The sequence below is a fragment of the Pinus tabuliformis genome, chromosome 7, assembly GCF_031772625.1.
Source record: "Pinus tabuliformis cultivar Carrire ecotype Pingquan chromosome 7, CPIR1, whole genome shotgun sequence".
NCBI lineage: Eukaryota > Viridiplantae > Streptophyta > Pinopsida > Pinales > Pinaceae > Pinus > Pinus tabuliformis.
The window spans coordinates 1568223837-1568241258 of record NC_142293.1 but is presented as its reverse complement, the minus strand read 5'-3'; the positions used below and the strand labels follow the sequence as shown (position 1 = coordinate 1568241258).

The 17422-nt window shown below is 36.3% G+C and overlaps 1 protein-coding gene across 1 annotated transcript; it reads left to right on the top strand.

The window, feature by feature from the left end:
* Nucleotides 1-8389: 8389 nt before the first annotated feature.
* LOC149254050 (uncharacterized) lies at nt 8390-8725 on the top strand. Its single transcript, XM_089454666.1, has one exon. It carries the CDS (start codon nt 8390-8392, stop codon nt 8723-8725), a length of 336 nt encoding a protein of 111 aa, XP_089310792.1.
* The last annotated feature ends 8697 nt before the right edge of the window (nt 8726-17422 follow it).

Sequence of the window (17422 nt, the reverse complement as noted above, 5' to 3'; positions counted from 1 at the left end):
CGGAGAATGATACATTGAAAGAGGGTGACCCCAACCTGGAATCCCCTGCTGCGGTCTGTGAAATACTTGAATCCATTCCTAAAGTGGGTGCTTGCATCTGTATTCCAGAGCGTCCATTTAACGAAGACGAGTGGACAAATGAGTTGATCAGAGTATTCCAGCCTCAAAAAAGAGAACTCAGAGGAGTTGTATTCAGAGAAGGTGGAACCAACGCTTCTTCTGCCCTCGAAAACTACAAGAACGGGAATGGAGAATGCGATGCAGACGAAACATACAGCCTTGCTTCCTTAGCAATAGTGCCATATCTGGCAGAACCATTAATCAACTTTGTGCTAACTTTCTGGTTCAAAGTGGATGGTTTCTCCAGTACCGTCTCCGCGGCAAGGTCAGTTTCAAGTTATTTTTCTTCAGGTTTTGTTTTAGTTCACTATGTAACCAGAGCCCGCGTGAAGTCTAATGCCAATAATACCAATGTATGCCAAGTGTTTTTCTTTAAACCTTCTTTTCAAATTTCCATACTGCACTATTTATGGCGTTGTTCGGCCTGCATTTGCTGTATTGGTTGGACGGTGCTGGTTGCAAAGGAAGGAAGAGCTGACCAATGGTATCATATTCCTTCTATGGCACCCTCTGAAGGTAGAATTATTGTGATAATGGTAGCCATTTCTATTGCTTTGGCAATGGATGTCTTTGAGTTGAAATTATATTTGCAAATCAGAAGGCGGCGCTGTTTTAGGCGATGCTGTCCACGGGATTTTTATTTCTTTTTTAAACTATGTGAGATTCACGTCGATCCGTTTACTATTTTTTGGTTTTGTGCAACCATTGGTTTACAGTTACTTTACATGGTAGGGTGCATCGCAATAGGAAGAGTTGTGGGTATAAAAGCCTTCGGGAGATGGATATATAGTGCTTTGCAATGTCTCGTTCTGGTGAAATGGGTTGCCGGCAGGTATATCCGCGATAACTGTCGACGTGCATTCAGCGGAGATTCGCTAGAAGATGGACAACCGATGTGGTGGTATCGTACCTGTGGACACTACATTGGTGCTTCTGCATTCTTGCTTAATGCGACCCTGGCTGGAGTCCGAGCTCAGTGGAAATTCTCATAATCGGATTCACATTCTATGTATCTACGATGTACTGCACACTTTGGGGATAATATGTATTGAAATAGGCTATAACGCGACTTTTTGAAAGTCTTTCCGGCGGGTTTTCCCGGTCGAAATCCAGCAGGAATTTATTGGAATCGCAAGTTTGATAGCTAGTTTCTGCACAATGAAAGCGTCCCAGAGGTTTTCGAGGGTGCTGAATCCAAATATGCAGTTAAAAAACCATTTTAACCACAACAAATCAAGATTTAACCTCAATTTCTTCCGCCGGATTCCGTCACCGAAATCTCCAAAAAATTGTACCTACCATACACTCAATGTGGATTGTATAGTCAATAAAGGGTTCATGTATTTCCGATGTACTTGCGGACAGGTGAATGGTCAATGAATGATTTAGCTCTGGCTGGATCATATTTATGGCTAAATTTTGTTATCTTTATTTTAATTATAATCAATACTTTTATATTTAATAATAACCATATTTGTTATTTATTAAATAAAAGTTATATATTATGTAAATATAAATTTAATTAAAATTGTGTTTTGAATTTATTTATTTATAACAAAATACTGTAATAATAATTAGGATTTTACTAAATAATTCAATTTTTTAATTATTAACATGAAATTATGTAAAATTAAATAATTATAATTATTAACATGAAATTATGTAAAATTAAATAATTATAATCATATTTATTGTTAAAAAGATAGATGGTAAAATTTTAGGTAAATAAAATAATATACAAATAAATATTATTAAAATTATTAATCATTATGCCATGAAAAATGTATTTATATATTTTAATAAATTATATTTATAATTTATAAAATTACATGTGATTTAAGAAATATTATTTTATAAACATTTAAGTTATCCATATTTATGAAAATAATATTTAATATAAACCACACTAACTCTTTACCTTATTAAAAAGACCACATTAACCTTTACACCTTTATTTGACTAAATAATTTTAGTATCAAATAAATATTACTCCTAATTTCAAAATTATAATATTAACAAAGCTCCACATCATTTAAAAATTTGTTATTAATTTTTTTTCAATTTAAATAAATATACGAAACATTTAAATATTTTGTAGATAGCTTTCAACTTCAAGAATATTAAAATGATAGGGTCGGGTTATGATGAAGATATGGGCAATTTCTCTACTTGTTTGATTCATTTTGTTATCTACTATTATATTTTAAACAAATATTTGTAATTATTTTTTTAATTAGAAAAAATAAATATTATTTAAAATATTATATATATATATATATTATTAAAAAGATTTAAGGTGACAAAACTTTTGTTTGAAATGACTTTTTTGTTTTTATGTTCAATTATATATATATATATATATATAATAGAGATTTAAGGTGACAAAATTTTAGCTTGAAATGATTGTCTTGTTTTCTTTTTGAATTGGTGGTCGTGGTGGTGCATTAAGACCAATGTGATCTACTTGACCTTAAAAAGAGGAAGAATCTAATTGTAATTCTTTAGAATATTATTTTTATGCTAAAAAATAAGGGAAAGAACCGCCCTAAGATCACTAAAGTCGGGATGACTTAACCAGTCAAGAAGATTGGAAGTGTGACAGATGTTAGGGAAATGAGAGCGGATGTGAGTAAGGGCTAGACAATCTAAAAGAAAGTGTGTTTCATCCTCCACCCTCTTAGTATCACAAAGATGACAAATTCTATCGTCCCAAGGGATCTTGGGAGTAGACCATCGCCCAGTTTCACTCCGAAGCTCAAGAGAATTAGTTCATCTTAGCAATGTTCATCTTTTTCTTCAACCTGGTCAAAATAGAAAGATAATTCTGGTTCTCAAGGGTGGGGTTGATCACCTCCTTATATTATCTTAGTTTAATTTTACCCTCCAACTACTTATCATCCCATAGCTTATCCTTAGACTTGGAGGTGATAGTATCTTTGACACTATCCTTTCTTCCCAACATGATCTCCTCATTTACCCCCCCATGGTTGAGTGAAGACTGGGCATCCTTATGTTACTCACACTTGAGGCGAAGGTGTGCGTTTTGACAAAAGTTACAAGCAATTTTAGGAATCCTCTTGGATTCCATGTTGTAAACATTCTTCTTATACATTAGATACTTAAACATAGCTCTGCTTTCAATAGGGGAGAGGCTAACTTTGATCAAGAGGATAGGATAGGGGGTATTTCCCTTAATCTTGAGATTGTAGGTTATGAATTGCTTTTGAATCATCTTAATGTTTCTCCACAACCCTCTAGATATACTGCAATGCCAGACTTCACAACTGTATAGGACAACAGGGGTGACGAGGGTCTCAAAGAAGAACCTTTTTTTACTCCAAATACAAAGATCGACAACCTTACAATTATTTTTAGGCTCATAATAAGGTTTCCAACCTCCACTAATAATTTTCACAATGTTGTAATTCCAATTGAGCTGATAAGGAATGTCAATACCCAAATATTTATAAGAAGAGACCTCCAAGAAATCGTTATCATACACGAAATTTCCATGGGTGATCTTTTTGGATTTCATTATCATGATTTTAGTCTTGTTGGTATTAACGACCATACCCATCTTGGAGCAATAGTCATGAAGAGTCTTAAGTTGCTTGTCCAGGTCCTCATGGCTTCTAACAAGAAGAACGATATCATCGACGTAGAGGAGAAGAGTAATGATAATACTAGCAAACTTGGTCCCCTTGCACCCCAAAATTTCCAAACACTCCTATAGCTTATCGATGTAAATACCAAAAAGGGTAGGGGAAAAGGGACACCCTTGATTAACCCCGATATTGCATTTATAATCTTTAGACCACCCTTCGTTGGTCTTAAGCTTGGAAACAATCGTCTCGTAGAGGCGAATCACAACAACCTTCAACTCAGAAGGAATCATTATCTCATCAAGTATTTTCCAAAGCTTATCCTGAGGAACAATGTCAAAGTCGTTTCTAAAGTCCACAAAGCAACAAAAGGGATCAACTTTATGATTGCGAGATTCCTCAACAATGATCTTGAGAGTGGCAATGGTATCTCCTAAAACTAGCTTATCCTTTAGCTCTTTTACCGTGGATTTCAAGCCAGTGACTAATCTTCTTATCCAAAATGAGACCCTTGTCTAAGATGTGGCTAATCATAATGGTCATATAGTTAGAGGGAACAATTTTGTCCCCATTTTTAAAGATACGCACAATAAGGCTTTGCGTCCAAGGCTTAGGGAAGCCATGCTTTACAACCAAATTGAGAAACTTGTGGAGACGAGGAATGGTGATAGATCTTCTTATATTTAATATTTCAGCTTGGTGTCCTTCAATATCTTTAGCTTTCCCACTAGCGAGCTTATTAAATATCTCAGACTCAACATCCTCAAGAGAAAATACATCTTCCTTAATAGGAGTGCTAACAATGTTGTCCATAGTGTCACAAAGGGGCTCTATGACAATGTGAAAATAGTTAAATTACAATGTGTGATTCATCTTCTACTCCAATACAATAACCTTCACAAAATCTTACCTTATTTAGAACCACAATATACTATTAATTTTCTAAAATGTCTACTTCTTTAATAGTTCTCTTCTTTCTACAAGGGTCTACAAACTCTCTATAGAACCCATTATTAATATATCTTTTCTTATATTTATTCCCCATAAAAAATTCAACAACATCAAGAATCAACTTACCATGAATGCATCATCACTATCAAGATCATCTTGCCTTCATAATAATTTGTTTATGATAAAAGTAATTGTTATTGAATAATCCATCATAGTGCCTTGATGACACCTATCCATTGGCCACAATGGTGTTGGCATGGATCGTAAACCACTCTTCCTTCTCAATTTTTATGTCCATGGTGGAGACAATTGGTCATTTCTCAATAGTAAAATAAATGACTCTTTGATTCTATGAACCCTCCACGTGAAGCCTTCCAATAGAAGAGTGCAATTATTTTGGGAAGACTGGAGTATCCCACCTTCAACACTATACTGGAATCATAATCATTAATCCCTTGATTCAGTGCTATGTTTATACCATCCAATGATTGATTTCAATGAATTTTCCTAGCTTCTTGTTTCTGTTATCGCTAGTAGAAAAACATAAATTAGTGACTAAAAAAACTACTAGAAATCGCATATAAATGGCTATGTTTGGTCACATGGACATTAGTGACTAATTTACAATACCTTCTCTTTGTAACCAATTTAGTCGCATTTAAATTAGTTGTTAATTGGATGTCTTAATTTTATTGTCTACTAGTATATGTAGTCGTGAATTCGGTCATTGAATTAGTCATTGATTTATTCATAATTTCCACATTTAATGACCAAAAACATAACCAAAAACACTACTATGTGATCACTTAAGGAAACCAATTAATGACCAAAATTTTGGTCGCGAGATAAGATAATATAAATTAGCCACTAATAGTCATTTACATGAAAATTTTAGTCTTCAGTTGAAATAAAATAATGACCAAAATGGTGGTCACGAGAAAATATACTATAAATTAGCCACTAATAATCATTTATATGCAAATTTTAGTCGTCATTTATGGTCACAAATTTGTCATTTCCAGTTTTGAGGACGAATATGAATGTATTAATGACAAATTATAGGAAATCAAGGTTGCGATATTCATAACACCTGTAAAGCCTATCACATGGGTACAACTTAACTAGAGTATGCAACTGCGCCATGCTCTGGAGTGTTACAATGTTACCACAGAAGAGGGTGAAGAAGATCCTTGAAATATCAATATCCCTGAGTCAGAGGGACAAAGCGAAGTTGATGGGCTTAAGGTAGAGGTTCTTGACATTTAAAAACCATTAAAGACCACACAAGTGAACATTGGGTCAGAAGCGCAGTCGAAGTTTGCAAATATAGGAGATCACTAGCATGAGGACATAGTTGATAAGGTCACGGAGTTATTGCGAGAATATCAAGACTTGTTTCCAACAAAGTTCTCTGATCTCAAAGGGATAGTAGGTGACCGGGTTTTATGAAGATCAATCTGAAGCCAGATGCGAAGCCAGTAAAATAGCTACCATACTGATTGAATCCTAAGTACAAGGAATAGGTGCACGAAGAACTGGATAAGATGCTCGCAGCAGGAATTATTGAGCCTGTAGAAGAATCGAACTGGGTTAGTCCTATGGTAATTCAAGAGAAGAAGACAAAGGGAAAAATCAAGATCTGCATAGATCTCGGGAAATTGAACGATGCTTTTGCACATGATCCATTCCCTATGTTGTTCACAGATGAAGTCTTGGAGAACGTTGGTGGTCAAGAAACATACTCTTTTACGGATGGATTCTAAGGATATCACCATATCAAGATCACGCCAGAAGATCGAAGTAAGACTACCTTTTCCACAGAATGGGGTTCTTTCTCGTATACAGTTATGCACTTTGGACTTAAGAATGCCCCTACATTCTTTTCTAGGGTGGTAGTCGCAGCCTTTAACGAATTTATTCACAAATTTTTGGAGGTATTCTTTGATGATTGGACGGTGTTTGGGTTAGTTAAAAATCATGTTTCAGGTCTTCGCCTGATGCTAGATACTTGTAGGAAGTATCAGATCTCCCTAAATTTCAATAAATGTATATTTTGCGTACCATATGGGATACTTTTGGGCCATGTTGTTTGTAAGAAAGGGTTGATGGTGGAACCGGCTAAAATTGTAGTAATTATCAATTTGGAGCCCTCAAGGAATGTAAAACAACTACGTGCAACATGGGACCATACATGATACTATAGAAATTTTATTACGGCATACGCGCAGATCACTATGCCCATGGAGAAATTATTGAAGAAAGATGTGACATTTTGCTGGGAAGATGATTGCCATAAAAGCTTCGATGTTTTTAAGGAAAAAATGGTTACTGTGCCTATTCTAGTGTTCCCCGATTGGAAGAAATAATTCCATGTACATGTGTATGCGTCCTGCATGGTGTTAGGAGCAATGTTAACCCAACTAGGTTCAGGGGATATCGAACATCCGATTGCATTTGTGAACAGAAAAATATCTAAGGTGGAGAAGAATTATTCAACCACGGAGTGCGAAGGATTGGAAATGCTATATGCACTCTAGAAGTTCAGGCACTATCTGTTGGGTGTGCAGTTCAAAATGTATACAAACCATTCCGCTTTAAAGTACCTAGTCAACAATCCTATATTGGGGGGGGCGGGGGGGGATTTGTAAGTGGTTGCTGCTATTTCAGGAGTACAACTTCAAAGTAATTATGAAGCTAGGACGATGGACCTGATCACCTTTCACGAATTGAGAATTGAAAAGAACCCACAAGTCTTGATGAAGGATTTCCTAACACGTAGCTCTTTGTTGTGCACGTTGTAGATGAACATTTTATAGATATAATTTAATTCATGTATAATTGTACAACTCTTGAAGGATATACAATGCAACAGAAGAAAGAATTGGTGGTTAGGGTTGTGAATTTTTCCGTCATTGTATGGCACTTGTATAAAATGGGGGTCGGTATGTACCGAATTATGAAATACAAAGTATCATTGTTGAAGTGCATGGAGGAGTTGTTGGAGGACATTATGTTGGACAAGCGACTGTGCAAAAGATCCTACGAGTTGGGCTATGGCGGCCAACTGTGCACAAGGATTCCAAGGAATATTGAAGGGCATGTGATGTCTGCCAGAGGACTGGGAAGTCATCACAAAGGGATGAATTGCCTCTGAACCTGGGGGTCTTGTTACAGGCATTTGACAAATGGGAAATAGATTTTGTGGGACCTATTCAACCAACCAAAAAGAAGACTAATGCACGCATCATGATGACATAATACTTGACCAAGTGGGCTGAGGCTCAGCCCATAAAGGATTGCAGCACACCTATAGATGCGAAGTTTATATTTGAATACATTTTGTCTAGGTTTGGCTTCCCTGAGATTTTGATGAGTGATAGGGGTTCACATTTCTTGAATGAAATGATTGCTCCTTTTATTGAAGAATTCCATAATATCATTAGAATATCATGCCATACCATCCTCAAGCAATTGGAATAATTGAATCTTTCAATAAGATCTTGGAGAATGCTTTGATGAAGATCTGTAATGTGAATAGGAATGATTGGGATGTGCACATATCAGCTATTCTTTGGCCATATAGAACTACCTGTAAGAAGTTGACTGGATAGACACCATTTCGATTGGTTTATGGACAAGAAGCGGTAATGCCAATGGAATACATAGTTCCCAACTTGATGATTGTTGCAGTCATAGAGATGGAAGATTGAGATATAATGGAAGAACACTTTGCGCAGATACTTGAGTTAGAAGAAGATTGCTTCTTGGCAAGCTTTTATCAGCAACTGCAGAAGGCTCGAGAAAAGGCATGGCATGATCACCACATTAAGCAGCACACCTTTAAAAATGGAGATTTAGTACTCCTCTATGATAGCAAGCTTACTAAGTTCCCAAGAAAGTTTCAGATGCATTGGCTGGGACCATACATCGTCAAGGAGATTACGAATGGGGGAGTAGTTCAGCTCGCGAAGATGAATGGGGAGATATTTCTGGGAAGAATCAATGGGAGCCTATTGAAGTTGTACAGGGGAGATCTCACCCATGCGCGATGACTATATGAATGTAGGACAGTCTTAGTACTTCAGGAAGTTGGAAGGAAGTATGGGACTATAAACCACTATGCCAGGAGAACAATTTTTCAAAGAGATTGGGTTGCGCGACGGTTAGGATGAAGGTGTAGATGGGAGTTGTGATGAAGGAGCTGCGCTAACAAGGTGGGTACCGTGCAGCTAGCCATAAATTGACCATTGAAGACACTGTAGGTGATTGGATGGCTATTTTATATTAAAGGGAGTGGGGTGAAGCATTTAAGGAGCATCTTTGCAAATATTCCGCCAAAAGAGCATTAATAAGGGAGATCGGGAGGGAATCGATGGATTTAAATTCAAAATGGGATATAAATACAACATCTTGCTCCCCATTCAAACACTTTGATTCTAGAAATATTGTCTTGATATTTTGCGCCTAAGTGTGAGCATAGATGATTGTCGTATGTATAAACAAGAGTGACAAGAAGTAGAGAAGGAGTTTTCGTAGAAGGGGCTTGGGTTTGAGGCAGATTTGCCTGAGTGGAAGAAGAAACTATTTTGGGAGAGCCTTGACCAGATGACTACAACACCACTACTCCCTACCATAATGCCTAGGTCGCCGAGGCCAAAACCCATTGCCTCTGCGGCGGGAGAGAAGAAGCAAAAGAATCCAAAATAAGCTTTGATTCGGCAATCACCACACAAAAATCCAACTGAGATTAGACAGAAGGGGCGTATGGATAAGAATAAGCAGCCAACAGAACCCCTGGATCTGGATGAAGAAGAACATACTATGGGGGTCGAAGACATCAACACAGAGGAAGCAGAGCCAATTACTCAACTACCGCCATATGTACCCCCTAGAAAATCCACTGCCAAAGTGACTAAGGACCTAGACTCGTTGAAGTACAAGGTATTCACGCCATTGCTACAGAATGAAGTACCTGTTGAGGGGGCTTTGTTGGGTCAAGTACCATTTTTGAATATGGAGGACTGTGATTTGGGTGAACATTCGAAGTTTCCGCAGTTAGAACCCAATAAATACTTGAAATCGGTTTACTACGAGGAGGCAGGTTTCACAAGGCTTCAACCAATGAAGTGGGCAGCCGAAATTGAGCGTGCAGGACTGATCAATATGTTGTATGTCCCACACTTTAGATGGAACATAATTAATACTATCTGTGTGCGTCAATTGTTGGCGTTGGTTCATGATGGGTGCCTCTGGCTAGGAGGACCCATTCCAGCTAACAATATGTTGGTCCATAGAATCACCTTGTTACCTTATTAGGGCACAAACCCCGCAAACGGTTTTGTGGGGAAGTCCCAAGAGAAGAATCTCACGGATCAAATGAAGATTAAATTTAGGTTGGTGAAGAATTCGCAAGGCTACGCCATTAGTTTTATCTCAGATGGAGTTGTGGAGTTTTCTGCACAGATTTTGGAAGGAAAAATACTACGAAAGTGTCCTGTCGATGAGGTGTCGGCACCAGTGGTATCTTTAGCTGCGCAGTGCAGCCAAGGGGTCCAATTAAATTGGGAAAAGTACCTTTTCCATGAATTTCTGGAGGATTTTCGCGAAGCCCAGGAGGATGGAAAGGTGTTCCATTACATGTGGTTACTGTTATTGATCGCGCTGGTAGGATGGAATATGCCTGAGGATATCAAATTCCCAACATAGGATCCATACTTGTGCGAGGCTGCAAAGTTCGCCTCGTCGTGGGAGATGAAGGACCCTGACCGTATCATTGAAGCAAAGATGTTATGGGTATTTTTTGAGTCAGAGTTGTGAATGGTGATCAACCAACGGCCACAGTTTTCACCCAGCCTACATGCGCATTACAAAAATATAAAAGAATTCAAGGCAGATTTTCACAATTTTTCCATACGTGAGAAGAAGGATGTCGCAGGAACATGGCACAAGTTTCCATATTTAGTTGCAGAGGGCGATATTATGGGGGTCATCAGAAAATGTCTGAGCGATTGGCTCACCCCATCTAGCGAAGTTGTAGGAACAAGTAAGGCCACATAAGGAGACATGGGGAAAACAACAACTGCAAAAGTGACCAAGAAAGTCAAAGAGAAAGAAGCACATAAGGCTTCCACAAAAGAGAAGGAAGCACATAATGCTTCTACAAAAGAGAAGGAAGTGCAGAAGGAAAAGGCTTCTATGAAAGAGAAGGAAACATAGAAGGAAAACGTTGCACAAGCAACAACATCGCAAGTCACTATTGACCTCTAGGAACCTGAGACAGAGCACATTGATGTAGAGGTCTAAATCGTAAATGAAAAAGAAGAGGGTGAAGACCCCAATCTCAGATCGGAGGAGTTAGAGTCTCCCTTCCAGATCAAGAAAATGCAAAAGCGTAGTTCAACAGGGCCATGCAAGAAGCAAAATTCTGACAAGACTACGGGTACTGAACCGTTGGCCCTCACGGAGGGGGGATCTTGATGAAATCATTGATGTTGTCCGCTCCTCTATAGAAAATATATGGGGGCATGTCGAAGACTAGTACAAGCAGGTACTGGACAAAGTACAACAGGGCCTAATGGAATTACAGGTCTAGACAAGAGTGATCCAGGTGAGCGTGGTGCAAGAGAGCACGGATAAAACGAGTGTGCCAAAATTTGGTTCCTCAGAAATCACATCTAAGCTCTGATTAGTGCAACTACCAATGGGCTCTCTCCATTTTGAGATAGCTGACAACCAGGATTGTGCGCAGTATTGGAAAAATCTCAGTATCAACCTTGTAGCATTGCCTATCTAGACCTTTCACAACCTGCACCAAGGAGTTTCAGATGATATCCACATCCAGGAGAAACAAGCTCTGTTGATTATTGACGAGGTAAAAACTAACAATCAACAGATTTTTGCATAGAAAGTGCAGGTCTTGCAGGCCCACGACAACGTGATGTAGTGAAATCAGGAGCTAGAGGCAGCCCTTACCCAAGTGTGTAGCAAGCTCCCGGAGCTTCAAATTCCAACAGAGGTGGCCTCAGCATATAAAATTCACAATTTAGCTACTGCAGTGAAGGCATCTAAGGAAGAATTTGGAAAGGTATGGTTTGAGCTGCAATTGTAGATTTCAGAGCTTCAATTGAAGCTACAACCAACCACACCTCTGTAAGTCAGAGAGTAGTGCGAGACTACTATTAAGGCATATATGACAACTCTGGCCATTGCAGTCAGGGACTGCAACCATTTGTTTGAGCAGACAATGGATATGTGGACCTTACTGCAGGAGGATCCACACTTGCAGACGATCGAAGCTGACATCCGTGAAAAGCAACTTCATTTTGATGAGATCAGGGCAACAACGCAGACCTTAGCACCTATGCAAAGGTTCACCGGACTTCAATAAGGGAAAATCATATAGGCCCAGATTGATGAGCTACATCAAAAGGCCACTATTATTTCCTCAAGGATGCAGCCATGGGCCGACGAGGCAAGCCAATTGTCACAGACCAGTTAGAGCAAGCTAAAATCTCTTCAACAAACAGAGAACCATGGGCCTTGCAGTCGAAGGTCCAACCACAGATAAATTGGTTGAAGAAGTTCGTCAAGCCGTCACGACAGGTACAGCTGATCTTTAAGAATTGAAGATAGAATTCAGAAGCCTACAAGCAAATCTTGAGGCAACACCAACAAAGTGACTCGGGATGAGTCACAACTTTGTGTTGGGGGCTTGTTGGGATAGGGTCCCCCAGGTCATATTTTATTAAGTTTTGTTAAATATTGTAAAGTCTCTACATTTTGAGGAGTGGAGCGCAAGTAGCACAGGTCGATAGGAGTCAAAGGGGCTTTAGGAAGGTCAAATCCCCTTAGTTTGTTAGAGTTAAGCTATTTTGAGACTTGCCCATGGTTAGCAGACCATGGTATTGTAATGAGGAAGATTATAAAAGGAAGTCATATAAGAGTCATAAAAGCAGAGTAGAAGAAAGAATAGTGCATGAGTTGAGTCTGCTTTATATATTCTGTACTTGGGCTTCTACAGTTGTGTGTGTGAAGACCTTGGTAAGTCCACAGCTGAGTGCAGGGGCCCCTGCAATTGTGTGTGCAGGGTTGTAATTGAAGATATGAAGAATAATAAAGGCTTATTTTGAAGAAATATCTGTGTATCTATGTATTATTGTTTTACCTCTGAACTTACTATATTTATGATCCATTGAATTCATTTAATCATACAAAGTACTTAATAGATTTGTGAAGACGTAGATCTATTTATTTATATGATGCTATGCATGTTTAGCTCGATCGGTGAAGGATATCAATCTGCTAACTATTAATTATAGTAAATTCTTGGTTTTAAGGGTTAGGGTTTGCGAAGGTCAAGATAAAGCCCTAAGTTTTGCAGAAACACATCACATAGCCCTCTGGATACAAAAATCTGGTTCTAGCATCCCCCAATACTGCCTTAAGTGAGACTGCATCCTGAGCTACGCAAGTTGTTTCCGAAAGGGTCAGTAGTGTAGAGTTTTGTTGGTTAGCACCTGGGTCTAAGCCCCCTCAAGCCAACAATAATTCACCCAAAAATTGTCTCAACCATTGTCTTAAAACCCTCCTCTATGTTGTAGTGTCACTTAGGTGTAGTCGTCAAAAAGAAAGTCCATATAGGAACTAGATGTATATTTATTTAGAATTTAAATTTAATTATCAATAATTATCGAGTGGATAATAAAATTAAAAAAAAAAAAAAAAAGATAAGATTTGTAAAAAAAAATATATCTATATTTTATATTGTTTAATTAAATTAATTATTTAAAAAAAAAAGTGATATAAACTAGTGTCATAAAATACGTTATGGAAGATATGGTTTTTTGGGTTTATATGGTACATAATATTGTAACCAATCATTTTTACAAATTAAGAATTTCCATTTTTATGATTAAAATTTTTGCTACATGTTTTTTTAATGTATATATATTTAATTCACATATTAATTTGCTAATACTAATTATAGTAATATAAAATAAAGCTGTTAGTTTGAGTGGGGTTTAGTCTCTACCCAGTCTCACATTCAAACTTCATGGGAGAGGTTAAGGATGGAAGCCACTTCTGGAAAATTAAACTATCAAGAGTCTAGCTTTAACTTAACTTATTACCATGTTAATAATAACATCTTATTAATAGATGAATCTTTCTTCATAGAAACCATGGTTACTCTAACAACTCATACCTTGATTCTACTTGCAGGTGCATCATCTCCATCATCTGTGGCAAAAAGGGAGAATATGAAAACTAATAAAACAAGATTAGTAGTAGTAATGGCTGCCTTGAACTTCATCTCAGATCTTTGATGACACCAGTATCATCGCTCTGCTCCTCCTGCACAAACAACGGTTTCTAGTCCAACTATTGACAATTGAATCATTTCTTAGGTTGTCTTTGTGTCTCTGTGAATCATTTTTGGTTGGGGACCTTTTAATTTCTAAGAGGAGGAGTTGGTTTTGTTGTTGGATGGGTATGAAGCTCCTCTTTGTTTCAACTATCTTTGATTCGTGTCCCTTTTGTTTTTATTGGCATGTCCTTTTATTAGCTACTAATCCAGACTCACTAATGTAGGTAGATGTTTTTGCATAGACTCTTTGATCGAGAATTGGTGGGGAAATAGCATTGGTGGGGAAGAAATCCATGAAGAAATCCCAAAGGAATTCAGACCCTCTCTTCTTAATTCCAACTCTCTGTTTCTTCCCTCTTTTTTTGGCTCATTTTAATGTTTTCTTATTTTGGAATTCCCTTTAATTAATATAATTATTAAACTTTCTCTTTCAAATATTCTAATTCTTTCCTTTTTCATTTTATTATTTTGTTTAATTATTTTATTGATTTATTTTATTTTAATCAATAAATATTTATATGATTACATTTGAATATCATTTTAATTAATTTAGTAACTAATTCACCAACGACTAATTCTGAATTTTGTTCCCTTGCAATTATATTTCTATTATTTTTAATATATATAATTAAAATAAATAAAGAACAACTAGGTTTTAATTATTTTAATAATTAGTTCCTAACAACTAATTTATAACTAAATCTTACTTTAATTAATTTAATAAGTAATTAACTATTTTTCTAACATCTAATTCCTAATATGTGGACCCTGATGCATCCTTGTTATTTATTCCTTAGGATCCACTGATTTTTTCACCTTTATCGTGAGGATGAACCATATTAATTGGTTCGAAGTGTCAACCAAATCCTAATAATATGATTAATCTAAAATCCACCATAGATCACAAAAGTCTAAAATCTAAAATAATTTTTAAATTAAATCTGTTATTCTTTGATTTGAAAAACCAATATAAAAATATATTAAGCTCCAATCTTATCCACACTGCAAGTTAATCCCTCGTTGCCTTCCTCTATTCCTTTACTATACTCCCCAAAAATAATAGGTAATGTAGTATACTCCGCTACATTGTGAAAAATAATTTCTCCAAAAGTTTAATAGGTATAAACCACCTACAAAGTTAGTGGCGAGAACTTATTTGTTTTTTTTGTATATTTCACTTTGACATGCGTATAATTTCAACTAAAATCACCAGCATCATAGCATGGCATTTTACACTCTTAGTTATTGCATGGATGTTTATAAAAAAAATTGTATTCAAATTTGTGATATAGGGTTCATGCAGAATGGTATGCTGAATTCAGTGTTGGTGTTGATCTATGTTAATATGCACTGGTATATAGCTAGGATGTTATGTCTCTTTTGTAAAGGTGCACTTCCTGAACTTAGCTTTGCTGCAGTTAAAATTCTTTAATTTCCTATTGCAAATGGCTGGTTGATGTCTTTAGCCTAAATGAAAACTAGATTTTTGGTTTGAGAGTTTTATCAGTGATTATATTTCATTTTTTTTCAAAAAGGAGCAAATCCATGAAGAAATCCCAAAGGAATATTCCTCATCAGGGGAACTAGCAGGTAATCATATCCCTAACAATGTGTCAAGAAATGAACATGATAACAAAACAACATTTGTTATGTCAGATGGAGTTTTTTGAGAATATATTTCGGCGTAAATCACATTCAAATGCATTTGTCAACATGTTTCAAATCAACGAGTGTGGTTCATAGTCAGATGGAGTTGTTGATTCAGAAGAACACAGGTTAGATGAAATTTTTATCTTGCTTTGAAAAATATTTTTAATCTTAAAGATAAGTTGCAGGTATATGATAACAAGGAACATATTAAATCAGTAAATGTTGTTGTGGAATCTAAAAACTATTGTGAAGGTCTTGAAGTTAAGATCATCTCTCTAAGAGCATATCTTGAAAAATCAGATAAGCAGAATGAATAACTACTTCAAGCATTTTAACAAAAGAAAATGGGCTGAAAGAAGAGATTCTCAAATTAAAGGAGAAAGTGGAAGAAGGAAGAAGGGTTGAAGAAGGTATAATGAAGTAATATCTAGAAAAAGAAAAGCAATATCAAAGAATGGAGGTTGAGGTAAACATTCTAAAAGGCAAATTAGAAGAAAAAGATAAGTATTTGAGGTTTCAAGATAGTACTAAGATTTTGGATAATATTCTTAGTAGTCAAAAGTATCCTGCCATCAAATCTGGTCTTGGTTTTCATGAAACTGTTGAAGGAGAATCTAGTTCACAAGCTGATGCAAGGAATTTAAAGGGTAACAATGCAAAATCTGAAATTCTCAACAAAGAGATAAGAAGTCAACCTAATCAACAACCAAGGAAAGTGAATCTTCAAAGAAAATCATTTACTCCTAACTATAGAAATGTTAATAAATAATGTTGAATTTTTTATGTCATAATTATGTATATGTTGCAACAAATTGCAAAAGTAGACTGTTTCAATCTCAACAAATAACTACTTCACAAAAATATCACCAGCTTCTAGGTATCCAGGCTTCTTTAAGGGATATTGTTTTGCTTGCAATATATTTGGTCACAAAGCTATTGATTGCAATAGAAGGAATATGAAACAGAAATATTATGATTCATCTTCTCATATAAGATGTTATACTTGTAACAAGTTTGGGCATGTAGCAAAAGATTGCAGGGAAAAATCTATGGATCGCCTTAGACAACATGGCAAGCAATCAGATAAGAATATTGATGCCCAAAGACCTAAAAAAGATGGATCCACCAACATTTCTCATAATAAGCAGAAAGAAGAAGAACATATAAGGTGTGGTCTTGCACTCTGTTTGTTTGAAGAACAAGATGAATGGTACATAGACAACAGATGCTCTCACCACATAACTAGAGATAAGAGTAAGATGGAGTCTCTCAAGAAAAATCAATATGGTAAGGTTATTCTTGGAAATAATGCTTGAGCAAAATTTCTAGGAAAAGATATAGCCAGAATTAATAAACATAGAGGAGCTATTGATACTTTATTATTTCAAGGGCTAAAGAAAAATATTCTAAGTGTAGGTCAAATGGTGGATAAAGGAAATATAATTATGTTTATATCAACCAAATGTAAGGTCATAGATGAAGAAACAGGAAAGGTCATAGCAAGAGGATATAGAAATCCAAAAAAATTATACATATTGAATTTTCACATAAATGAGGAGGATTGAGACTTAGAGTAAAAGAATATGATCTCTATTGCAGTACATTATGCTTAAAAGAATACTTCTCACTGTGACTGTAGAAGTGACATGAGGTACATAACCTCATGAGGAGCAGAAGATGATTATTGGGTCCTTAGGATCAATGATGTATGATCTTAGGGGGAGAAATACATATG